At 39.7% G+C, this 26,935-nt stretch overlaps 1 protein-coding gene across 1 annotated transcript; it reads right to left on the bottom strand.

Moving 5' to 3' along the window:
* Positions 1–24,965, bottom strand: tm9sf4 (transmembrane 9 superfamily protein member 4). Its single transcript, XM_006804028.3, has 18 exons — positions 24,924–24,965; positions 21,256–21,366; positions 19,774–19,873; positions 19,410–19,566; positions 19,125–19,266; positions 18,195–18,318; positions 17,914–18,035; positions 17,253–17,364; positions 16,551–16,621; positions 16,341–16,473; positions 15,012–15,093; positions 14,837–14,912; positions 11,603–11,686; positions 6,510–6,685; positions 6,348–6,411; positions 5,287–5,406; positions 5,031–5,120; positions 1–3,907 (listed from the first exon to the last, which is right to left on the bottom strand). The coding sequence occupies exons 1-18, from the start codon at positions 24,939–24,941 to the stop codon at positions 3,758–3,760; spliced, it is 1,932 nt and encodes a 643-aa protein (XP_006804091.2). The 5' UTR covers positions 24,942–24,965; the 3' UTR covers positions 1–3,757.
* Between the last annotated feature and the right edge of the window lie 1,970 nt (positions 24,966–26,935).

Raw genomic sequence — 26,935 nt, 5'->3', positions numbered from 1 at the left:
ATCACTTTATTGTTTTGTCGTGGTACATTTTGTAATTGGACATTCTGTAAAAGAAACAAAGAGAAAAATAACAAACAAGTTTCTTTAAAAGTCATCAAGAGCATCATGCTTTTTGGCTAAAACGATGACAGGAATCATTACAGAGAGCGCCACAAACAGCAAAATGCAACAAATAGAAAGCTGTTTTCTTTTATTTACATTGTAAAACCTTCAATCATACATGCATGACTCGGCCTCTTAAAAGCAAGTCTGTAAAAAATCTCCCCTGGTGTGTGCACTTGCAGGAGAGGAGTGTCTGTCCTTATATTAGACAGCAGTCAGGTATCAGAGCTCTGAAACTCTGGCACAACACAGGGTGGTTCAGCAAATAAAGGATGAAAATAAAAAGTAATGATCCTGTCATTTATCCTGTCAACTGAGGGATCCTTGGGGCTTTGATTAGTTGTTTCACATAGCAAGTGGCAGGGGGAAACTTCAAATGATTTTGCCTTCTCGGTCTCTTTAAGTGGCTTGTCTGTAGCTTGAGTGCTGATGATAATGAAGGAGACCATGAGGATGAGTTAGCCATTCTTTCCTCTTGCCCTGAAGAATCAGGGTATATCTAGGCAAATATCTCATCTGTACTTTTGTGCAAAAGTGAAGCATTTCAATAACCCTACTAAATCTGTCAAGGGTGTAACAAATACAAGTGTACTAAATATTACCTTACATGCTGTGTAGTTTATAGTTTGAGTTTCTCATAAATCTGCGAGGTACTTCTTTTTGTTTTGCTTGATTAAAAAAAGGCCTTGGCCTGAGACATCCAGTCCTAATTGAAATATACTGCAAATATATTTTTCTTTAAAACCACACCACATACAGTCTGATAACCTGGCATTCTGCAGACACCATCCATTGTTTTCTACTTGAGATATGGATACTGCTTCAGATATACTGTATTAGTGATACTGATCTACACTTTTGTGCCGTCTTCCTGAGAAGAGTGATACCACACATCTACTGACATTTAGCACAAAAACTTATGTCTCTATGTAGTTAAGAAAGTATTGTTATCTGCTGGCTAGCTTAGCACATCATAAACACTAATATCTGTGTTCTAATGTCCCCAGTTTTACTTTCAAACTCAAAAGCAACACCTATCCTTATATAGTCCCATAATGCATTGGATTGTTGACATCACAATCTGAGCAAAGTTCCTGCTAGCAGCAGGTTAACTTAGCCTAGCATTAAGACCCATATATTAATACCCACATTAAACAGAAAAGCTTATGCTAGGTACCAGATAGCTTACCTTAGACCAAAAACTAATGTTTCTGTAGCAATCTACTGCTAGCAGCCAGTTAGTTTTCTCTAAATTAAACTAACCCTTGTGACCAGGTAGCTTAGCTTAGCAGAAAAGGATGACCAGGTAATCTCGCTGTACAGATGGTCACTACTCCTCGCCAGCAAAAGGCTGATTTATTGTGTACAGGTGCTGGAATACGTTGTTGAAGTTATACATAAAAACCACAGATGGTATAAAACATGGACATAGCTTCTGTGTAGCTTAGTTGCTCATTTCAAGTCATATTGACTAAAAAATGAAGTTGTTTTGTAAATCTCGAGACTCACAGGATTGACAGCCAATGAGCAAGGGGTTTCATGGTCAGCTATACCCCCCTTGTCACATCCAGTTATTTGAAACCAAGATGGCAATGATGAAAACGCCAAACTCGAGGGTTCAAAACACAACTTTAGAAACCAACAGATGATGTCAGAGTAGCCACTTCCACCTTTTACACTGTTTATAATATAAAATGGCCTTTGACAAACATTCAGATTTAAGAAATTTCATGGGACAAATTCATATCTTTTACCTTTAATTTGGCTAGCATTCAACTGAAATGCGGTATCTGGTTAGAGCTAATCTGCACAAAGTAACCTAGGCTGAAAAGTGAAGCTAGTGCTTTAGAATCTTAGACCTGCATTCTTTCTAATTTACCACCTGAAGGCACCTGTTGTTGCAAAGAGACTTTTGGTCCTACAGAACTCTGTAGATCTGCATCACTTGTTTCAGGTTATTTTGTATTCTGTAAAAATTGGGCGACTCAAACTGTCAGAAAGGTAGTCAATAAAACCCCCAGCATACGCGTATTGTCCATGACGTTGTTGATATTTTGACTGAATAACATGAAAAGTCAGACAAATTACTTCCCAACTAATGGGAACACATGGATGCAGGGTTATATGCCTTAAGACATAGCAAGAATGTCATCTTTCCTCTTTATGCCTACTGAAAATAACCTGTCACTAGCTCATATTTAACAAACAGTCATGTGAGTGGTATCAGTCTTCTTACCTAGCTTTTAACGGAAGCGAATAAGTTTATTTCTATTTGCTCAACTGGATTATTACATATTGCAATTTTGCTACTGTAAAATAAAATGGTTACCTAGATGAAGCCCTTGAGTTGAAGGTAAAGCATTTTTTAAAAATCAGGTTCCACCCAAAACTGCATGTTTTTTAAGCTGAAAAATACATATAATTTGAAAAGAAAGGGAAACACATGATCTGCAGCGACACAGACTGTACACATCTAATAAGAACCCTGTCAATTACATTCAAAAAACCCCAGGACCTCTAAGCTCCGATACCGGCCAGGTGATCTTGCTGGGCTTTCTAAACACATTAGATTATACAAACATACGTATGGTACATTAGGCTCAAAAATGAAAGAAAATAGGCATTCCGTACTAAAAATGGTCCTCTGAAACAACCTTTGCAATTTGCACCTTTTCCCCCCATTACTGCATAGTTCAGCAGGCTCAGGCACTGCTAAGGCTACACTGATGGCGTGGTTAACGAGCGGAAAAACATATTTGTGTTGTAGGCTTTTGAATATAAAATGGGTAGTTGGGCTCAAATATTCAAGTTCAGTCCCATTCTGAGCAGTTCTGCTTCATTTAGCGCAAATGGAGCAATATTTTGACATGAATAAGAAACCCAGTGTTTGGGAGGGAGAAGCTAATATTTGGATTACAATTGTGGTTAACATGGTCACACCAGGACATGGAAACTGAAGTAAAAAAAAACAATAGAAGATTTAATTTATCCATTTTTGTGTTACAATGTAGAACTTCCCAGGGTGGTTTCCATCCATGAGTTCAACACAACAAACAACAGAACCACAGAACGATCCTCAATCCTTTCCTGATCTGTAAAGTCTCTGAAAAGAAGGTCACGTCTGAAAACGGAGACAGCAGAAAGTGTAGAAACAGAATTTACGTGGGGAAACCAGAAGGAAGTAGCCTCCTGGGAGGCGCCCAATAGAAATCAAGACACAGATAAATCCCATGAAGACAAAAATAAAAACCTGGATAAGTTACAATAAAAAAAACACACACAAACACACACACAAAAAAAAGATAAAATGTGCAGAAACCCTTGTTTGACAAGCTTTGGCCCCCTGTCTTTGTGGAAAAAGGTGAAACAGCAGAGGACATTAATAGTCCCGGCAGAACAGAGATCCTCTAGGTGTCCTGGAAAGGAGGAGGGAGGCAGAAGCAAGGTGACAGCTGTTTTAGATCTGCCACCTTGCTTTTCTTTATTGTGAGGCCAGCAGTTGCGACTGATGCACTGTAGAAAGCATCCCTCTCATTCCTTCTGCACTCAAGTCAGTGCTTGTTGGACATGAAGAACATTTTTATATATATTTAGAATGTTACAAAAAAAAAAGAAAAGAAAAAAAATAAACAAAAAACAGCAGCACCAGCAATAACTAGTCGATTTTCACCGCAGCGTAGATTTTCCTGATGAACATGTAGGCGGCATAGAAGCCAATTGTGCCCGTTAAGAGCCAGAAAGACAAGACCATGAGGGCAGTGTAGCCAAAGTACAGAAGGGAGGGGATGAACTCCACAATGTCCAGCTAGGGAAGAAAGACAAAAGGAAGCAGTTTAAACATTCTGCACATTTCCATTTCTATTAAAGAGATATTCTTGCAATTTATCACTTGTATCTACAGTGCAGGGAACAAGATATTCTTGCCTAGAAAATAGAAAACGTCTATTGTTTCATGAAGGTTGTGTCGTTTGACTGTCTCCCTCCCCTCACCCCTAACTGGTTGTAACAGATGGCTGCCCCTCCCTGAGCCTGGTTCTGCTGGAGGTCTCTTCCTGATAAAAGGGAGTTTTTCTTTCCCACTGACACCAAGTGCTTGCTCATTCCAATATAATGCACCTACAGGTGACTGCTGTTGTGATTTGGTTCTGATTCTCTGAATTAAAGAGCCTGTGCTTGGGATATGAAAGGTTGTTTTTGTAGTAGTTGTAGATTTTAGTTGAAATTGCGTGAACCTTCCCCAAACCCTCTTCAATGCTCCCTTTTGAATATGCCTTCCAGCACCCCATAACATGCTCTGAACTCCCCACGGCAGGTTGCCATTTCCAGAGTTCATTTTGCTGGCCATGATCTTGTTTTCCAGCATTGTTGGAAGTATTATAGAGGAAACACAGAACCTGCAACAACAAAGATGGTGGTAGAAGTCTAACTGGAAGTTAGACTTGTGCTAGTACTGGCACTAGCTGATTACCTGCCATTTCCTATGATAAGGGCAGCTGGCTCCACTGAGCTGGTAAACTCTTAACCATAAACTGTGACTGGTTCTCAGTGAAATCCAGCTCAACCCTCTCAACCAAAAATGTTCTTCTATCTTTCAAAACTCAAGTGTCCAAAATATCAATCTTTGAAGTTACAGACCAGAAATCCACAAACCAATCAGAGACTAAATATTATGTTTGTTTATACAGTCCATGTCTGTACGTTAAAAGAAAACAAAAAACTAGGTCCAACAAAATAACATTTTTACATATGAGTGAGTCGATGGTGGAAATCTTCAAAATTAAATTTAATTCTGCCATCTTTCAATTCAGGTATTAGGCAGGCTTTGTCAACACTGATGACTCTTCAGGCATTGACAACAGCATGGCTAAGAACAGTGCTTTCTTTAGAGTTTATTGTGGGAGTGTCTCAAACAACCTTGTGCTTTTTACCTTGTTGACAAAGTAGAAAACGGCGTAAACAAGGACATAGAAAGCCGAGCCTCCTGAAACCAGGAAAGTTCTCCACCACCACCGGTAATCCTGACAGTGACGAAGAGAGAGACAAGGCTGTGCATAAGTTCTTGCTCATATAATACAGATATGTGCCACACAGGTGAAAAACATAACCAACAATGTGTGAGTGATGTGTGTATGTCAAGTAAAAACCTGGCAGCCAGAGACAATAGTATGCAATTAATGAGCTTACCTCTGCACAGAGCTGGAAATAAACCATCACAATGCTGATCTGAGAGCAGGACACCACCAAAATGATGAAGACCAGAAAAAGGAAGCCAAAGAGGTAATAAAACTGGTTCTCCCAGATGGCCTGGAGGTGGATGGACACACATACACACATTGATTCTAGCATTATTGAGGAGGATTACACATCAGTTACATATCCTCTAAATAGAAAATAGATACTGTGTTATTTCTGAAAACTGTGTACCGTATTTTCCGCACTATAAGGCGCACTTAAAATCCTTTAATTTTCTCAAAAATCGGCAGTGCGCCTTATAATCTGGTGCGCCTTATCTATGAATTCTGGCTGTGTTTACTGACCTCAAACCGATTTTATGTGGTACACGGCGCTCAAAAATCTGTCAAAAACTGTTTTAGTAGGACTTTGCTAAGCTACAAAGCCGCACTGCTTGATGGATTGTCTGTGCGTTATGGCTACCGTAGTCAGGAGCCTCGCGACTCATAGTAATCTGGGTCCAAAACTCCGTCCGCTTTTTTCCACTTGATAAAAGTTCCTGATGTTTTTTTTGACAAATGCAATCGCATGGAAAATTGCTGTAAATAGACCAAACTTCAGTAGGGGAGAACAACTGAGATAATCCAGCCACAATATGAGGTTAGTCATTAATGTAAGATAAGATAACCTTTATCAGTCCCACATGTGGGAAATTTGTTTTGTTACAGCAGAAAGTGGACAGTTACAAGTTACATAGCAAAAATTAGAAAAACACTGGAACAACCTATACTGTTGTTCCAGTGTTTATAGAGCAGCATACCAGAGAATTCAACATTAATCAATCAATGATACGGAAGTGGAGGAAGCAAGAGGAATGAGTTGAGTAAAGTTTGACTTATCTGACTGTTTTGTTTCGTTTAATATGCCTTATAATCCGGTGCGCCTTATGTATGAAAACAGAGCCGTTTGTCGAAAGTGCGCCTTATAATCCGGTGCGCCTTATGGTCCGAAAAATACGGTAATAGCATTGAAAGATGAGGAGCTCGGACATGCAACGGTGCACATGTACTTACACTGAAGATGAAGAAGAGCTCAATGAACATGGCACCAAACGGCAGGATCCCAGCCATCAGGATGCTAACGGAAAGAAGAGGAAAGATTGAATCATAACTTGCGTTTAAGCAAACCATTAGCCATCGGAGCACCTAAGAATGCGAGATAGACTCAACTCTTACCCGACAAACTTGTTCATGTACCAGCGCTGCTCTGGGACCTGCCGAGGGATCTGGTTGGTGCGTACAGGGTTATCATACGGTTGTTTGCGGAAGCCAAAGTAGTAGCCAAGATAGACCAAGGGCATGGAAATGCCAAACCACATGCACAGTAGGGCCAACATTGTAGTGAATGGGACCTGAAGTGAGAGAAGACATAAGGAACACAAGAAGAATTATTCAGAAATTCAATTCGATTTTATTTACATAGCGCCAAATCACAACAAAGGTCGCCTGAAGGTGCTTTATATATGGTAAGAAAAAGACCTACAGACCATACAGAGATGATGTCAAGATGTTTAAGAATCCATGTGAGAGTTCAGTTAATCTTTAAAGTTAAACCACACCTACAGCACAGATGCTTTATTCTGTGACAAATAAGAAGACACTTCATAGGATAGTATACTTTCGCCGTGGATGCTTCCTTTAACAGTTTTACCAGCCAAAATTCCCTGCAATTGTGTTCCTACCCAACTTTAGTTTCCATTGCATCCAATCATGGTTTCCAGTTGATGTGAGTCACATTAAACCATTCTTTGGTGTCTCATCCACTCAAATACCTGTCCTTCCAGATTAGTGCCTTATTAGACCCAGACTGTACACTACATTGACTTGCTACACCATCTGGTGGTACAAATTGGTATTACAGGCAAATATGGTCCAATTCCATTTTTACTCGAGGTGGTATGGCTTCAAAACACAATAACCAACACAAAGATGCTTTCAACAAAAAGTTGTTGTTCCAATTAAAACTTTAGTTAATCTCAGAAGGGCATAAACACACAGTATCAAATTTTACAATAAAAAAATGATGGAAAATCAATGATATTGGTGACACCTATCATCCCCAAGTTAGACTTTTCTGTGTTAGAGTGGCGGGAAGATAAAGAATATAAAAGTGAGTAAAGTGACTGTTTGAGATATAAAACAAACACACTCACTTTAAACATGTAACTTTTATGTGTAATAAGGTGATTTCATTCTAAATCTCTCTTCATGACCCTCATTTAGCTTTTTTTTCCCCCAAAGGTCATCTGAGTTTTTCCATAGCCCAGTTTGTATTAATAATGATATTCATATCATTCATCAAATCATATTACCAGCTTGATGATTGTCACAAAATAATTTTTATTTCAGGTTAGCTCAGATAGATTGGGTCATAACAGGCCTGAACAAAGAAGGAGGAAAGCATATTTAGCAATATGTTCCTGTCTTTAGAAATCCCCCTTGGTGGTTCTCGTTTATATGACCTCTGTGAAATAACATTATAACAACACATGGGGTAAAGTAAGATGTGCAATCTGCTGAACACTGTACTGGAAGACGTCTGCCATCACTGTTAATGTGCATGCTGATACTATTCTGTTGAAATGCCTTTGCGTCTTTCCTTCATCTTATGACATTTTCCACCAAGCCTTAGTTTGGCAAAGGAGGCAGGAGGTTTTTTCGACTATTCTGCCGTACCCTGAGTCTTGGTGCAGCCTCTCAGTTCATCCTCTTCATCTCAAAACAGCTTCCTGTTAACTGGCTGCACCTCATAATCGATATAAGTAAAGTTTGGATCAGCAGGAATATCCAAGAGCAAGGAAAAAACTGCCTGACACAGAGGATTTAGATCTTTTGGCTCACATGGATTACTTGTACATACACTGATTTAATTATCTGAAACTCTGGCCATGTTATTTTGAGCATCTAAAACTGGAACAGTATAAAAGCATAGCATATCCAGTAAAATGTGTTAAAAAGTTAATTAAGGATAAACGATTCTTCTTTTAAACAGAATGTGAAAGCAGGGCTCGCAAAATTTCAAAATCCTTGGTAGCCCTTCGGGCAGGCACTCTTTGGTTTTTGGTAGCCCAAAATAAATTTAAGTAGCCCGAATAAAAAAATATTATTTTTATTGTATAACATATTAAAGGAAACAAAACATCAATCAAAACATTCTTAAAACACAAATTACAACAACTGTATAAACATTACAATCAACTCAAATATCTGGTTCTAATTAAACAGAAATTTCTGTGAACTTGTTAGAACTGTGTAGAACATGAATTAGTCTGTGTCAGATCCTGAATCTGAAATTTCCACTGAAGTCACGGATGAGAAAATGCCACTCGACGTTGAGGGCATAGCATCTCCTTCATCAGCTTTCTCTTCCTGTGCATTGCCCTCCATTTTACTACTCTTTGTTCTTGTCGGGGTTTTATGATCCAGGTGTCTTGAACCTTTTCCAGAAAACATCCAGAAACGAATCGACTTGTCAGGGCAAAAAGATTCAACTGTTTCCCCATTAATGGAGAGTTGCATGCAGTCATTCAGTGTTTCAGGGTGTAGAGAGGTACGATGTGTTGTGTTCACTCGGTTCATGCAAGAAAATCCTCTCTTGCAGATGACTGTTGATGGACTAAGTGTCAGCATTAATTTCACCAGCAACAAGATATGAGAGAGGTGTTCTGGATTCTCAGAGAGGAGATCTCTGTACAAGCAATCTACTTTGCGACCCCGGCGTTCTGCAAGCCACATTTTTAGATCCATCCATTCTTGTGGAATTTTCTCTTTCTCTTCTGCATCTAGCAAACAGGCAAATTGTGTGACAAGATAATCCACCTCTTCATCCCCATAATTTGCTAGTTCTTCTCTGGGGTAGGGAAGAGTGGAAGGGTCAAAAACCTTGAAACAAGAGAGAGGCTTTTCATGGAGATTTTTAAATCTGTTGTCCATGTACTTCACTGTGTTGTCAATAATCTTCTGGATCTCTGCACCAAAGGTGTCTTTGTCTGTTCCCTCACCTCTTCTAGCAGGTCGCTTACTTTTTGTTAGCTGAGTTCCACAGTAGCAAATGCTACCATCCTGGTTCGCTGTGAACTTTGTGTCCAAGGTTTTCTGGTATTCTCCTGGTTTTGTTTTTAGGCTGAGTAAGCGTGATGTTGTGCTCTCAACTAACTGATTTATTCGTGTGATGTTTAGGTTATCATGCTGAAAATCAGTACAGCACTTGGATAAGATGGTACTGTAGTCCAACATGAAATGCAGGAAGTGAACAAATTTCTCAGTCTTCATCTCCTGCACCACCCCCTTAGCCTTGGCTGCATCCTCGGCTTTGACATCACTTCCTTCTGCCATGTTCTCCATATGAACAACAGTGGGAGTGTAATTTTTTTCCACAGCCTTTAGACATCTCAGCTGGCTTGGAAGCCACCGTGTGTCTTCAGGCCACTGAAATGTGCCAGCTTCTCATTTAGCAGTTCACTTATTTCTGTCAGCTCTCTTCGCTTCTTTGGGGAATAGTAGTACATCTTAAAGATGGTTTTCAGTGTATCTTCAAATTTCACCAGGTACTCACAGCCTTTCACGCTATCCAGCACGGCTAGCTCTAGTTTGTGTGCCACACAGTGGATTGTTATGATGTGGGGTATCCTCTGTTTCAGTCTCCCAGCTACTCCTGTTTTCTCACCCATCATCACTGCAGCACCATCAAAATTTGCACAAACTACTTTCTTTTTCCATGTGCCTTCTCTGATACCCATGGTGTTCACTGCTTCATCAATAGCCTCTAAAATACCTGCAGCATTTGCACTCTTGACTGGCTGACATTTGATCATGTATGTGGATATGTCACCATTATCCCTCACATACCTGATGTGAACCAGCTCCTGTTCTATTATACCAGTGTCTGTACTGCCATCTGCAAGAATAGATAAGAACCTGCTCTCTTGAATTTCCTTTTCAATCTGGTCTCTTGAAGTTTGTGCTATTGCTCCAATAAACTCTCTGCAAGCATGGTCATTGAGGTAAGTGGAACCAAGATCTAGGCCATTTGCTTTCTGAAGTTTGCAAAGACTGCTAAATTTTGCCAGTGGTAGTTCACTCTTTGCCACATAGTACGCAGTTCTAAACAACTTTTTCAGGACTTCTTGTTGTGCTTGGTTTATTTTTAGTATGGTTTTTGCGATTGGTGTTTGTTCTGGGACAGATGCTGCTGACTGAGCACCAATGCATTTCTTGTGATGCAGAGATTTCACTCATGAGTTCTGATGGGGTCTTTCCTAAAATTACTAGTCCCAGTAACAAAGGCGCTTGTCGACTCAGAAATCGAGGGAAACTCACGACACACCCGGCAGAACATCATGTTATTTACCTTGTCATATTCCAGCCACAGAAATTCTTTTGTCCATGAAACCAAAAAACTGCGCTTTCTTTTTGCCTCGTAGTCTGATTTGTCGTAACTTTTCCGCCTTGTGGTAAGCCTTTCTTTGCCTGTCCCTTCTTCATCCTGACCTGTCTTTTTTGGCTCAGCAGAACTAAAATACCTGCGTAAATCCATCTGTTTTTACACATGCCAGCGATTTATTATTATTATTATTTTTAATTCTCTGCGCAATCAACCTCTAGCACGTTTAAGCTTGCCACGTTTGAAAAGTAAGCTAGTGAGTGATGTTGTGTCCTGTCTGACTATACCATATTGCACCACTAGAGGGTGGTGTTGTGAAATAAGAGGACAGTGCAGTCGGGAAATTGTAGAGTTAGAATATAGTTAAGACGGCTAACTGATAACTCGATGTGTCTCCCTGTTACCTCTACGATCTAAAGTTATGTGCTGCATTTATTAAAGAGCACTGTTCTTTGATGAGGACTGGTTTATTACCTGTCGCTGCTACAAATGATAACAGGATTGCAGAGGAATTGGTGCGCAATTAATCATCACTCACCAATCAGTACTGCCACTCTCTATACACAGTTTGCGCGATCGCAAAGTGAAACTGAAGGTAAAAAACAAGCACAAATTCAAACGCGATTTCAATATGGCACATATTGACAGAGGCTCATCGATGCCAATGACATAATTACTCAGCTACATTTGCAAAAGAAAGCAAAGGCATTGACATATATTTTTACTTCCTATGATAGCCCGATGGGCAGGGCTGAGATAGATTCTGGTAGCCCGACTGGAAATATCGCTAGCCCCGGGACGTCGGGCTAGCGATTTTGCGAGCCCTGTGAAAGCATAGCTGACACACACATTTTTGAATGTGTGACTCTCAAGTCATGGCACTCACCGCTCCAGACGAGTGTTCTCCCCAGATAAAACAGTTGAGGATGAAGCAGATCCCAAAAACCACAGCAGGATACAAAGTTGCTGTCTGCATGGCAAATACAACAACAACAGTCTAAGCCTCACTGCTCACATCAACACTTTTACGCATACACGCATTACACATATACAAATATACATACACACACACACATATATATATACATATATATACATATATATACATATATATACACATATATATATACATACATATACATATATATACATATATATATACATACATATATATACATATATATATACATACATATATATATATACAGTGGGGCAAAAAAGTATTTAGTCAGCCACCGATTGTGCAAGTTCCCCCACTTAAAATGATGACAGAGGTCAGTAATTTGCACCAGAGGTACACTTCAACTGTGAGAGACAGAATGTGAAAAAAAAATCCATGAATTCACATGGTAGGATTTGTAAAGAATTTATTCGTAAATCAGGGTGGAAAATAAGTATTTGGTCAATAACAAAAATACAACTCAATACTTTGTAACATAACCTTTGTTGGCAATAACAGAGGTCAAACGTTTACTATAGGTCTTTACCAGGTTTGCACACACAGTAGCTGGTATTTTGGCCCATTCCTCCATGCAGATCTTCTCAAGAGCAGTGATGTTTTGGGGCTGTCGCCGAGCAACACGGACTTTCAACTCCCGCCACAGATTTTCTATGGGGTTGAGGTCTGGAGACTGGCTAGGCCACTCCAGGACTTTCAAATGCTTCTTACGGAGCCACTCCTTTGTTGCCCGGGCGGTGTGTTTTGGATCATTGTCATGTTGGAAGACCCAGCCTCGTTTCATCTTCAAAGTTCTCACTGATGGAAGGAGGTTTTGGCTCAAAATCTCACGATACTTGGCCCCATTCATTCTGTCCTTAACACGGATCAGTCGTCCTGTCCCCTTGGCAGAAAAACAGCCCCATAGCATGATGTTTCCACCCCCATGCTTCACAGTAGGTATGGTGTTCTTGGGATGCAACTCAGTATTCTTCTTCCTCCAAACACGACGAGTTGAGTTTATACCAAAAAGTTCTACTTTGGTTTCATCTGACCACATGACATTCTCCCAATCCTCTGCTGTATCATCCATGTGCTCTCTGGCAAACTTCAGACGGGCCTGGACATGCACTGGCTTCAGCAGCGGAACACGTCTGGCACTGCGGGATTTGATTCCCTGCCGTTGTAGTGTGTTACTGATGGTGACCTTTGTTACTTTGGTCCCAGCTCTCTGCAGGTCATTCACCAGGTCCCCCCGTGTGGTTCTGGGATCTTTGCTCACCGTTCTCATGATCATTTTGACCCCACGGGATGAGATCTTGCGTGGAGCCCCAGATCGAGGGAGATTATCAGTGGTCTTGTATGTCTTCCATTTTCTGATGATTGCTCCCACAGTTGATTTTTTCACACCAAGCTGCTTGCCTATTGTAGATTCACTCTTCCCAGTCTGGTGCAGGTCTACAATTCTTTTCCTGGTGTCCTTCGAAAGCTCTTTGGTCTTGGCCATGGCGGAGTTTGGAGTCTGACTGGTTGAGGCTGTGGACAGGTGTCTTTTATACAGATGATGAGGTCAAACAGGTGCCATTCATACAGGTAACGAGTGGGGGACAGAAAAGCTTCTTACAGAAGACGTTACAGGTCTGTGAGAGCCAGGGATTTTCCTTGTTTGAGGTGACCGAATACTTATTTTCCACCCTGATTTACGAATAAATTCTTTACAAATCCTACCATGTGAATTCATGGATTTTTTTTTCACATTCTGTCTCTCACAGTTGAAGTGTACCTCTGGTGCAAATTACTGACCTCTGTCATCATTTTAAGTGGGGGAACTTGCACAATCGGTGGCTGACTAAATACTTTTTTGCCCCACTGTATATATATATATATATATATACATATATATATACATACATACATACATACATACATACATACATATATATATATATATATATATATATATATATATATACATATATATATATATATATATATATATATATATATATATATATATATATATATACACACACATATACACACATACTAGGGGTGCAACAATACTTGTATCGATATTGAACCATTCGATACAGTGCTTTCAGTTCGGTACGCATATGTATCGAACAATATCTAATTTTTCATTTATTTGATCAACTTTTCTTCTGACGATGCTGTCTGTGTTGAGCGCTCAGTGGATCTGCGCTCGACAGTGCAGCCTAGGCGGAGTAGTCGAACGCAGATTCACTGAGCGCAGCGCAAGCTAGCGAGACAGAAGCTAAGCTCCTTGCATTATGGCAAATTGAACCTCCCCCACCCTGATTCAGATGTGGCGTTTGGAACTATTTTGGTTTTCATGTGACGTATGACCCTGAAGGTAAGCGCATCATGGACAAAAGTAAAACAGTATGTCGGATGTACCACGCAATGCTCAATTACATTGGTGGGAACTAGTGCGTTAGCGCAGTTAGCTCGTTAATGTGTTGGCCGTCCAGCCCCAAGCACGGGGCGACCCGCGGTAGCTCGTTAACGGAGATTTGCTGTGTTGTGGCGTTAGCGTCATTTCAACGAGATTAACGCTGACAGCACTAGTGGGAACACAATGAATATGACTGCACATTTACACCGACATCATCCTAGTGCAAGGACAAGTGGAAGCAGACAAAAACAACAAGCACGCATGCTACAAACTTTACCCGAGTCATTTAGACAGCCGTTAGCACATGATTCTCCTTATGGGGACCTGATATGTTTAATATGCTGCTGAGAATATAGCCCAGAAGAAGCGTATAGTAGAGCTTTTATTTTGGAAAGAGCAATTTCTCTGTAATAAACTCTCTTTTCCAAAGATGAGTGATTTCTCAATCAGATAATTAATTTTTTTATTACTTTGTTGTTTCAGCAAAATTTTAAAAACTTTACTTTTGAGTTAAAATATATATTTATAATTTTAATAAATGACAAATTAAAAAGGCATGAACATTTTTTTTGTATCGAAAAAATATTGAACCGTGACACCAAAGAATCGAACCGAACCGTGAATTTTGTGTATCGTTGCACCCCTAATATCTATATATATCTATCTACACACACATACATATACACACATATATATACACACACACACACACACACAACCCCCCACCTCCCCCCCTTCTTCACACTGCTGTAAGAACCTGAACTCACACAGAATGCTCCTTTCCTCCATCGATGACCCTTCAGTGTGCGATACAGTCTGCCAGCAAAGTAGCCACCAAATACACTGCAGGACAAACATCGACAGTGTAAAAATCAAAGAATTCTGAAACTCGGTGCCTCTCAATTCCTTAATGAGCTTTAGACAGATGAATGCGGCTCCTACCCCATAAACATGAAGAGGAAGCAGGCAGTGGTCATCAAGGCTCCTCGACTTGATGGAGACAGCATGCCCAACATGGCAACAACTAAACACAAATGAGAGCTGGATAAGAAGACGGCAGGACTCCTGGGCTCCTATGCTAAACACAGAGCTTCAGCTAGCAGGAGCTCTTCTAAACTGCAATTAAATAAAATAAGCCTCCATATGTTAATCAGAATACAAGACAATTATGCCCTGGACTAATATGGCATTTGGCAAAATTTGTGACAGTTACAATAAACACCCACAGATTATTTTGTAAAACATCACATTTAGCTTAACTCTTTGATTCAAACAACTCAAGTAAAATTATTTAAACATAAACAAATAAAACAAAAAAAATGTAGATACCTACATCTCACAAATAGGCTAGGCTACCCCTGAATCCCTGAGCAGCTCCGCAACGAAAAACATGGAACCACCATCTTTTTCTCAACAGGAAATGGGACATGATTACACCACGAGGGAGCCGCAACGCATGAAGCTTTCATGACTACCATACTCATTATTCAGTGAGCATAGTTAAGATTCCACAGATTCTGTCATCCAAGGTTTTTCCAAAGTGGACTGAGTGTAAATCACTGTCTTTGTTGCAAAGGTAGGCTGTAAACACTGTCACAATCACTGAAAAAAGTTCTTGTTGAAATATTTCAAGCCTGAAATAATCCCTGCTGGATATTTTTTGAAGATACAAGCTACAACTATTAAAGCAGATAAAGAATATAATAAGCCTGATGTTACTGTTAACTGTTCTAAACAGATATAAAAACAGTCATACGGCAAAAGAACAGGATAAATGTCATGACTAACAACATTTACATTTAACAAACTTGCACCTCTTTAAAAGATGAAGTTGAAGTTTATGGTATGTGAATCATCCACCACTCACAACTCAGGTCATTAAGAGCTGCACCTTTGCCACATAGTATGCAGTATATCAGGTGGATACTGCACCATTAACCCCCCAGCAGCACAGGGTCTAACTACTTTTCTGACAGAAATTCAGCTTTAATTGAGTATTTGTTCACACTCCTAGTGTGAAACACAGAACATTAACAATTTGCTACAGAACGTGCATTTGTTTTGTAGAAATGTGCAACACTGAGCAGTTTCATATTTTCACACTCGTATCTTTGCTGATTCATATAAGTAAGGTGAGCCCTGTCACCTTGAGAGCATTCCTCGTGTTTTGTCTTTGTGAAGAAATGACAGGACTAGGACAATATGGCCTAAGCAGAAATGTAAATAATGTCAGGATGTGCAGAAAACTGTTGAGAGAAATAAGAAACTCACAAATTACAATGAGGATCATGCAAAACAGCTGGATCCCTGAGCCCAGCAGAGAGCTGAGGATCATGGGATACTGAGGTGGTCTGAACACATCACCGTGGACATTCTTCCAGCCCGACTCCTCCATGGTGTCCTCCTGGATAGAGAGGAGAAAAATGTGATCAGGTAGTGATCATTAAGAATCCAGAGGCCTGATGCTGTGTATTTTCTTACTATGTCATCCTCTCTGTTGTAGTTAGCAATGTCTTTCCTCAAGGTCCTGATAATGATCATACTCAGAATACCTGAGAGAGAAAGGCAGAGAATAAAATACAATTGCAATATTTAATACGTTGTCATAAACCCATCAATGATCTCTTCGATATATAATAAAGTTTCATTTATATGTTTCAGTTAGCCAAAGAATGTAGTCTTATTTTATGGAGTTGTTATGAAGGATGGATAGTATGATGGTGTTTTAGTATTTTATACAAAGTATTATGCTGACAAAGGCAAGTTCTCTTGACGTCCATTCTAAAACCTGCTCAAACTTGCATCAACGATGACATGTTGAATAAACAAGTGACAGTGTTTAAAAAGACTATCCAAAACAATCAAATCAAATGCAGTGACAACAGGACAGGAAAAGGGACCTGGGTGTCACACAGAAAAACAAAACAAAAACATCTTAAATTCAAATCTAAAGTTCAGTTGTAAATCTGCCAAATTGTATCCACTAGATTGATACATATTTTACAAATTTCTATCCATTTTTGTACATATTATATAAAAAAATATTATATTAGTTCATGCCTTTACTGCACCGACAGCAAACTGGTGGTGAAAATAAATCATAAAAAATAAATAGAAATGACTGAAATAGTAAGAGTAAGATGCCATGAGCCACAGGTAAATTCTAACATGAATTGGTCATACCTGAGAGGAAAAAGACGACCACCACAGAGTTAACAATGGAGAACCAGTGGATCTGGACATCACTCATGGTCAGGTATGTGTCCCAGCGAGACGCCCACTTCACTTCACTCTCCTACACACACACACACACACACACACACAGAGACAGAGAGAGAGAGAGAGAGAGAGAGAGAGAGAGAGAGAGAGAGAGAGCTTCAGTCCTTTCTCTATTTTTGTGCACGACTAGATGACTACACATTTAAAATTTGCTAGTGGGTGCCCAAAATATTAGTTTGTTGCACATTATTTTTATGACTATTATTAATAAATTATTTAATTAGATTGAATATGTCAGAATAATAAACTTCAGTATAACAAAGGTACACAGCTATGACCACGTTCTTTACCAGGAACCCTGCAACGAAGGAACCAAGGCTACTGCTCCTAACACTGGTAAGGTTTGTAAACTCTGCAGTCTACTCTAACATTATATGTGTGCGCAACACTAAACATTAAACAAAGTATACATTTCAGCAACATTTAAATATGCTTTTATTAATGAGGATTGTAATCAAGTTAAAGCAGTTATGTAAACAAAGTCATTTGAGCAGATTATTCAGGGCTACAGATTTTTATGACTACTGGGTTGCAAGACTTGAAAACACATTCAGCCTTAACTGACCTCCCAGTGTACAGAGTAGGTGAACAGGACTTCATTCTCCTTGGTAGGGTCGATCTCTTGAGCGGCAGAGCCACTGGCTTCAGGTAGGGTGCAGGTCTTCAGCACCTCTGCAGGCTTCAGATCTGAGGAGAAAAATAATAGGACACAGGATAGAGTATACTAAGTATAAGCGGTAATCTTTACTTAACTTTTTAGTCAACAAATCTACTTCCTCTTTCTTTTAACTCACTACAGGCCTAAAGCAACATCAGGCGATTCAAAAAGAGTATGATGACACTAACCTTCTACTTTGACACTCCGGGGTATAACCTCAAATCGCACCACCCTGTAGTCATGAAGGTCCCCCTCCACCAGTTTCTCCTTGTGGAAGTACAAGATGAAGGACAAGTGGTTGTGCAGATAAAACTGGGAGGGAGAAAAAAAAGAATAATTTAACACTCTTCATATATTCATGTCTTTACTCTCTGCATATGGACTACATCACCAACTAAAGCTGACCTCTCGTGTATATATCCAACCTTAAATTGAGTGCAACTTGCAGAAAATGATATGCTGCAAAGTTTTTAAATCATGTTTTTGGGATTCAGTTAAATATTCCTGGAATTACATACACCATAAGGCCAGCTGCAAAAATACTTGTGCAAAGGTTTCAGTCATAGAACTGACTCTATGTCTCTAAAGCAAAGGCTTTGTGCTGACACAGACGATCAGTAAATCATTCTTTATCACCCTTTATTTTGAATCATTCTTTAAAATTCCAACCTGAAAGGCAATTTCAGGAGCCAGTAAAAACATTAAAGTACTACTACTGAATGTAATCATTAGTTATTATTAAGCTCTTGCTCTTTCACAGTGCATCTTTTGTCCCATCTTCCACCCTTCACCCCTAAATAGTCACGTAGTTGCCCGTTCCTCCTTGAGCCTGATTGTTGGGGTTCTCTCTATTATTGTTCAGTGTATTGTAGGGTATGTAAGCCATATGCCTTACAATATAAAGAGCTTTGAGGAGACTGTTGCTGTGATTTGGCGCTATATAAATAAAAATGAATTGAGGAGCCTTGATGACCACTGCCTGCTTCCTCTTCATGTTTATGGGGGAGGAGCCACATTTATCTGTCTAAAGCCAGTTAAGGACAGATAAAGTTTCAGTAAGTTTCAGAATTCTTTGATTTTTACACTGTGTTGTCCTGTTGTCTGTGTAATGTACGTACCTTGTTTTTGTCAAAGAAGCCCAATCTGTAGCCATGTTCAAACTGGACATCTTTTATCGTGTCCTTCTTTTGATCCTCCTCTTCTCCTCCCTCTCTGCTTGGATACTCTAACCTGGTGGCAACTGGAAGGTTATCTGCAATACTGCAATTACACACAAGAAGGGATTTAAAAACAACAAAATAGATGCTTTAGAAGCAAGTCAGCCCAGAGATATAAAGCCTATCAAACCGGACAAGCATTTAAATGAATTCAGCCTGCTGAAAGCAGTAAGAAGGGACGCTCACAGGTGAACATAATACTCCTCCTGGATTCGCTCAGCCATCAGCTTACTCTCGTCTATGTTGAGCTTTCTCTTTTCACACACCAGCTCACATTTCTTGTCTTTACTCATCTTCACGTTATAAAGGGTGTTTACAATACGGTCTCCACGTAAGACCTCACCTATAAACAACAAGGAAACCACACACACACACACACACACACACACACACACACACACACACACACACACACACACACACACACACACACACACACACACACACACACACACACACAAAAATAAAAAAATCACAAATATATTTATAGATATATATGATAAAAATGTAAACAATTTTAAACTTATCACATAAGCAGCAGTGCACTCACCCAGGTTCTCTCCCTTGTAGAAGACCTTTTTTGGTTTACAGAATGGCAGGGAGTAGTATTCATAAGGAAGCTGGGTACGGGAGCTGGTCAGCTTTACCGCCTGAAAAACAAAAGGATCTCTTTCCAGTGTTTGCACCATCATTGTTTTATCTTTGACGATGAGAGAGACAAGCATCAGCAAATTTGTCAGAGTAAAATAGGGTGAGAACACCCCAAACTGGCTCCTGTTCTCCCATTCCTGGGAGAACTGTATGTCAAAGATTTTAACACTCAGTTTCATCTTTTTGTATGTTAGAACTTCACTCTTCTCTGCGGCTTGGTGGCAGACCAATGACCGCACAAGCAACAGTCAGCCACAGACTGGTCGTACTACATACAATGCCTCCATCGACTACAGAGCTCTCTGCAGATACAGGGATCATCCTGGGACTGCCAGAGGACTGGGAATGTGCTTGAGCATGAGCCACAGTCTGGGGACTGAGTTTGAGAACCAGTGCTCTAATAACCATCCTGGGTACTCTGGCTCAGAAGTAATGGCTTATGGTCAGACTATCTCACATCTTCTTCCAAACTGTGAGGGCAAGGTTTGCTGGATTAAAGTGCTCACTTGCAGAAAAGCACATGGTGTGAATTTTTGAGTGAAAAGACACATTTGTAACATCACTCAGATAGCAAGCTGTGTTTTTGTAGATTAACAAAGTAAAGACTCTTCAGTTGATCAAAGTATGCTAAACGCACCAGCCAGACTTTGCTGAAGCTTACAAACATTCCCAAACATCAAATATTCTGCTCCCATTTCCTGCTACTGAACCCAAAATCTAATAAACACAAGATTTTAGAGTGAAATATTTCAAGGGGTCTGTAATCAAAGCCATGTTTAGAAGCCATGGTGTGTAGCCATTTTACAGTCAAAATATTTTTTTCAGTTCTTGTCGTAGATACTTATTAGCAACTCTGCCATCTAGAAGTATCACGTCTACCCCTTTAAATGAGTGAAAACAAATTTACAGACAGTACTGTTCTGCAGCAGACCTGCGGCAGTTGCTCTCCCACTGCTCACTCTCTGTGTGCAGTTACTGCACCCACACAGAGGTTGTGCAGTTCAAAAAATATTTAACTTTCTGTTGCTTCAAACTTTCTACTCTTTAGATAAAAAACAACAACCAACCAACCAAACAAACAAACAAAAAACACTGTCTGGTGATGTTGCCAGATGATGCAATTGTTTTTAAAACGAAAGAGTTCACCCTGTCATCTTGTCCACCTGACCGTCCGCTCACTCACTGCAGTGATCATTTTGTGTCATTTCACCTCATCATTGCTAATTATCACCTTTGTCGCCTAAAACTAGGGACTTTTCAAACCCTTGTAAGCAGCTAGTGATAAATGAGTGACACCTCCCTCTGTGATGAGTCGAATGTAGCTTCCTCCCTGAGTGCTCATAGTACAGCCGATATGTTTAGCAGTGAATTTTCATCTTACCTTGATATCTACAATGTCGCCATCATGGAAATTCCGTGGAGCTACTCCAGGAACATAGAAGGACCGGCTCACAGGCAGCAGGGACAACAGCAAAAAGGCCCACCACCTCACCTGCAGAGCAGACACACATGAACACAAAACATGTTAGATTTGACAATGAATTCCACGAGTGTCTCTGTTGTACTGTGTGCTGACAGTGGAATGAAAGTTGAGAAGCAAGTTCCGGCAGCTTGATAATGCCTCTGAGCACGATTTTGGAAACCTTCTACAAACCCAATTGTGACCAAAAAAACACATTGCTTAAAAAAAAATACGTGAACTATTTTTTTTTTTTAACAGTAGAATATGCATAAAATGTTCTAAAAAACGTATCCATTAAAGAAAAATATAAACTCTTTGAATTTGACTGGAGCAACACATCACAAAGTTGGGAAAGACTGGAAAAGTAAGTGTTACTAAAAACAAACAGCAGGAGAAACATTTAGAATGTATTAGGTTAACTGGCAACAAACCAGAAACATGACTGGATACAAAAAGAGCATCTCAGTAAGGCATAGTCCCTTAGAAGGTGTGCAGAGGTTCACCAACCTGCAAAAAATCTACATCTACAAATATCAGAATAAGGCTGCTCAATGTAAAATTACAAAGACTTTGAATGTCTCATAGTCTACACTACATGATATGAAAAGATTCCACAAATCTGGAGAAATTGCTGTGAGCAAGAGTCAAGGCTGAAAATTAAAACTGAATTCCACATCGTGCTGTATCTGTGACAACGGCACTGCTTTGCAGTAAAATTCCAGTTGCTGAACTGGCCTGCCTGCAGTCCAAACTGTTTATAAAACAAAAACAATATGTCAAAAAAGTCCAAGACTGCTGGGCAGCTACAATTTGACAAAACAGGACAAAATTCCTACATTCAAACTGTAGGAACATTTACAGACTGTTACACAGGAGTAAACATGGCCCCGTTCCAACTTTTCTTTGATGTGCTGCTGTCATCAAATTCAAAATGAGCTAATATTGCTCTTCAACACACAGTTTAAAGATCTGATTTATTTTTTATGTTCAGTTGTGAATAAAAAATGGCTTTATGGCAGATCACTTTGGTTATTTCTTACTTATAGCTCTTGATCAATATAACACCTAAACTAAGGCATTATTAAAATACTGTTTAGTTTATCTTCTAGGAAGCCTGTCTTAAATTTCTGACAGTATTGCATCTCCTGGATGAGGTAGATAAGGTGCATGAGTTTTTGTAAATGTGTATCCACAATAAAGAAAAGCCAGTATATCAACATTCTCAGAACTGAGGCTTGGCCTGTGCATTGATATGTATCGTACTGCAAAAAACAGACAATTATATTTTTAAATATTAATTTAATTTAATTTAATATAATATTTTACTTAGATTTTATGCCTACTTAGTTAACAGTACATCTGCATATTTTACAAAGCAGTAGTTGAGAGCAGCAAGTTTGCGGTGGAGCTTGCTGAGCAGGTAGAGTGGTTCTTATGCAGCACTTTTCTACTCCCTACTAAAGCAAAGGGCTTTATATAACATGACTCATTCACCCATTTACACACATTCCCAAATAGGACAACTTGGGTTTCCAAGAATGCCCAAGCAATTGGAGCAACCAGGGATCGAAATGCCAACCTTCCAATTAAAAGATAACCATCTCTACCTCCTGAGTAATAGCCGCTGGAACTCTATTTTTGGTTGCAAATGTGGGTGACATGCTCACTTTTACACAGTGACAACTAAGCGCTACAGAATTGTATCGAAGCAAAAAAAAAAAAGAAAAAAAAGCTTCTAGTTATTTGAGTTTCTCCATTTCAAAGAACACCTTCCATATACTTTTACTACAGTAATGAGAAAGGTCTGCCAATAGTTTAATCATTCATCAACTTCAACTGTGCGCATGTGTAAGTGAATCAAACAAAAGGCCTCTCAGTGCTTTTATTTTTTTCATCTCATCATTTTAATCGTCATTAAGAAAGAGAAGGGGGTCCCATCAGAGCAGTAAATGTCATTTACATATTTTAAAAATAACCAATTAGCTTGCATGTTTGAATAAATTGGCAAAGCTATGCAATAAAGATCCTCTGGAATATTCCTCACAGTCTGAACTGTGAAAGGAACTTCAGTGCTCCTTAGCAGGGACACAGTCTGACTGTTGCATAGCTGATCCAAGCACTGGCAGCTTTACAGTGGAGAACTCTCTCACATGACCACATGACATGACTTTAACCTGACTATACCACCACATGTTCTTCACATGTAAGCTGCTCCAGGAGAGGACATGTTCAGATTTTTTGATTAAATCAGCTTTTTCAGAAATGCAGTCAGTTGAGCTGTATATTAATTATGCCGCAGCACAAAGTTATTCGTGCATATTCTCAGCTTCCTCTTCATCTCGTTTGTCAGGTGGCAATCACAATTGATCATTTTTACTGACTTGTCTGCTCCACGTTACATGCAGCGTGTGTGTGTATGCTTGCCTGAGAAGGTGCGCTCACTGAGAGCGCCCAAAGGCAAAACTAGCAGTGATGCAGTAAAAACTCAAACACTGAGCTGAAATGAGACTACCCAAAATAAAATAGGAGCTCTATGAATAGATTCCCCCCACATCATTAGTAATATTTCATCATTAAATACTCATTCAGTAATACTAATACTCGCTGGGGTTTTTTTTTTTTTTTACAAAGTTAAGAAAGTGTAAGCTGAGGCTTGTGTTGTCTCAGACGTCAAGAATGACTCCACTTCTCTTCCCAGTAGTGAGGAACACGGCTTACTACTTAATTCAAGGTATATTCTCGAGGCAGACATCAACTCTTTTAAATCTTCTTGCCTCCATCCAGTTTGCAGGACAACTGAAATCAATGTTCTCTAACAGTTGTTTTGAAATTCGTACAGAGATTTAAGATTGTCACTATATTCGATACGATCGCCTGAGCTGACAAGAGTGCCTTTACTTACTGTAGTTAGTAAGTAAAGACATTTTGGGGATATGCGCTAATTCTGATAGGCAAAACGTCCCGTTTTATTACTACATGTTAAAAAATGAACTGAAATGATTCAACACTGAAAAAACATTTGTATTAGCATTAAGCATAAAGAAGTGATCGAAGTTACCAACAACGAATCCTGAAATAAGACTGCCTTTATGTTATCAGGCGCTACCAACCCGATTTACGTTAAGTTTATACTTTGTAGCTGTTCCTGTGCGGTCATTTTACCATCTTTTAGGACTGTAACACACGCCGACACAGCGCTAACAGCTAACATTTCCCTAAAGATTGCAAAACCTGTTTATTTTGACCGTGCATCACATGACAGTCTGACAGCACAGCGTTTCACAGTTCATACTCTGTCAGGGCAATTTTATATATTCCACACAAATGACACGAATCTGTTTTAAAGAGTCACCGCTTACTGACAACCAGGCTAGGTAGCTAGCTAACTCGTTTAGCAGGATCGTGAACATTCAAACAGCAGCGAATTCCAATGAAGTTTAGTCTAGTTAACATTAAATAGCACTTGATCGGTCTACTGAAGACCTACACTTTCCCACGACTTCAGTGCGATGTCCGACATAATTTGGAATGAAAGAAAGAGCAATGTACTGTTTAAAGCAAAAAGAGTTCGCTTTATTTCCACTTACCATAGCCGCGGCCGCCATTTTGAATACGTGTCATTACTGACGTTGCGGAAGTAGACTAAAGTGGTTTTTCTCTGGCATGTTTCCTGTTGTGTTTAATGAGAGGTGCAGTGAAAAATGCTCCATTACAAGTTAAAATCCCCCCTTTAAACATAATTAGGAAAATTATTTTAAATAGTCCTCACCAGACTACAGAAAACTGTATAGCTATTTGCTATTAACTATAATAACATTTTACTTTTTATTTATTTTAGGTTAAGTTCAACTTGATATCTATCTATCTATCTATCTATCTATCTATCTATCTATCTATATATATATATATATATATATATATATATATATATATATATATATATATATATATATATATATATATGTATCACCCCTGCAGGCGGTCTATCCTTCAAGCTTGGGTCCTCTACCAGAGGCCTGGGAGCTTGAGGGTCCTGCACAGTATCTTAGCTGTTCCTAGGACTGTGCTCTTCTGGACAGAGATCTCCAATGTTGTTCCTGGGATCTGCTGGAGCCACTCGCCTATTCTGGGAGTCACCGCACCTAGTGCTCTGATTACCACTGGGACAACTGTTACTTTCACCCTCCACATTTCTCCAGCTCTTTTCTGAGCCCTCGGTACTTCTCCAGCTTCTCATGTTCCTTCTTTATGATGTTGCTGTCATTCTACACCTATCACTACGGCCATCTTCTTCTGCTTTGAAACCCTGCTGTCATGTTCTGGATTGTCTCAGGGGCATCTTTACACAGCCCGCACCTGGGGTCTTGCCTGGTGTGATAGACCTCAGCTCGGATCTCCTTGCTGTGCTACCATGATTAGTGTCTCTGTGCTGTGAGGTATTCACTGAGTACGGCTTTGATAGTGGCCATCTTCCTGAAGTACTCGTGGATTTTCATTGTGTCATCCTGGACCATGGTACTGACACTCACTAATCCGCTTAGTGTACAGTCTCAGGGTGCTGGATTTGGGGTGAAGCCCTCCATGCATGGTCAGGAGCTTCCTTGTCTTGATGTCCATGGCAGGGTACCTGATCATGGGCAGGGTGTAGGTGTTGATAACCCAGATGTTGTTCTTACCATTCAGCTGACTATGATGAGTATGATAAGTCATGCATCACAGCTGTCACATTAATTCAACAATGGTGTAATTTCAGCTCTAGTTCTAAGTGGTGATCTTCTGGTTTCATTCAGTTTCTCTGTTTAGGGGTAACCACAGCAAAACAGCTGCTTCGATCTCATCCCTTCCTTTCTATGGATTACATTGTCTGTTGCAAACATCATGGTCCACAGAGCTTCTGCCTGACCTCATCAGTTAATCAGTCCCACCCCCACCTTGGAACCATCAGTCACTCCTATCCAGCACCTCACCACTGTCTCTCTGTCCACATATATGTCCTGCACCCCCCTCACATACTTGTCTGCTGCTCCTGACTTCCCCATGCACTACCACAGTTCCCCTCTTACCACACTATCATATTCTTTATCTAGATTCACAAAGACACAGTACAATTCATTCTGACATGAGTCAGAATGAGTAGGTACTTCTCTATCAACACCTTCAAATCAAACAACACATCTGTAGTGCTCTATTGCTGTCATATTGCTGCTCGCTGATGATAGTGACACTATCATATAGAGATGGACATGCAACCTAAGAAAACATTATGTAATACTGCAAGGCATTGCTGTAGCAATGCCAAGGCAAGAGCAACCATAAAGAGAACAGAAACCACAATGAGCCCATTCATTCATAAGTCATTCATAAGTCCCTGTTAATTCTCCTACCTACCTTACAAACTCCATTGGTAAATAGTGTTTATCTTTATGTTTAAACAAACTTAACGACTGATGCCAGTCATTGAAGATAAAGAGGACGTATCCGTCTGCAAGTGAAAAAAGAGGAAAAAAGTGGAAGATGAGAAAAAAAAAGCAAGACGGTGGTGAGTGGAGTAGACAGTAATGATAAAAGTATAACTAAAGTATAACTAAATGCTGCCATA

This window comes from Neolamprologus brichardi, chromosome 20 (assembly GCF_056152115.1).
Source record: "Neolamprologus brichardi isolate AB-2024 chromosome 20, ASM5615211v1, whole genome shotgun sequence".
Taxonomy (NCBI): domain Eukaryota; kingdom Metazoa; phylum Chordata; class Actinopteri; order Cichliformes; family Cichlidae; genus Neolamprologus; species Neolamprologus brichardi.
The sequence above is the reverse complement of the archived record's forward strand: the minus strand, read 5'-3'. Positions and strand labels throughout refer to the sequence as shown.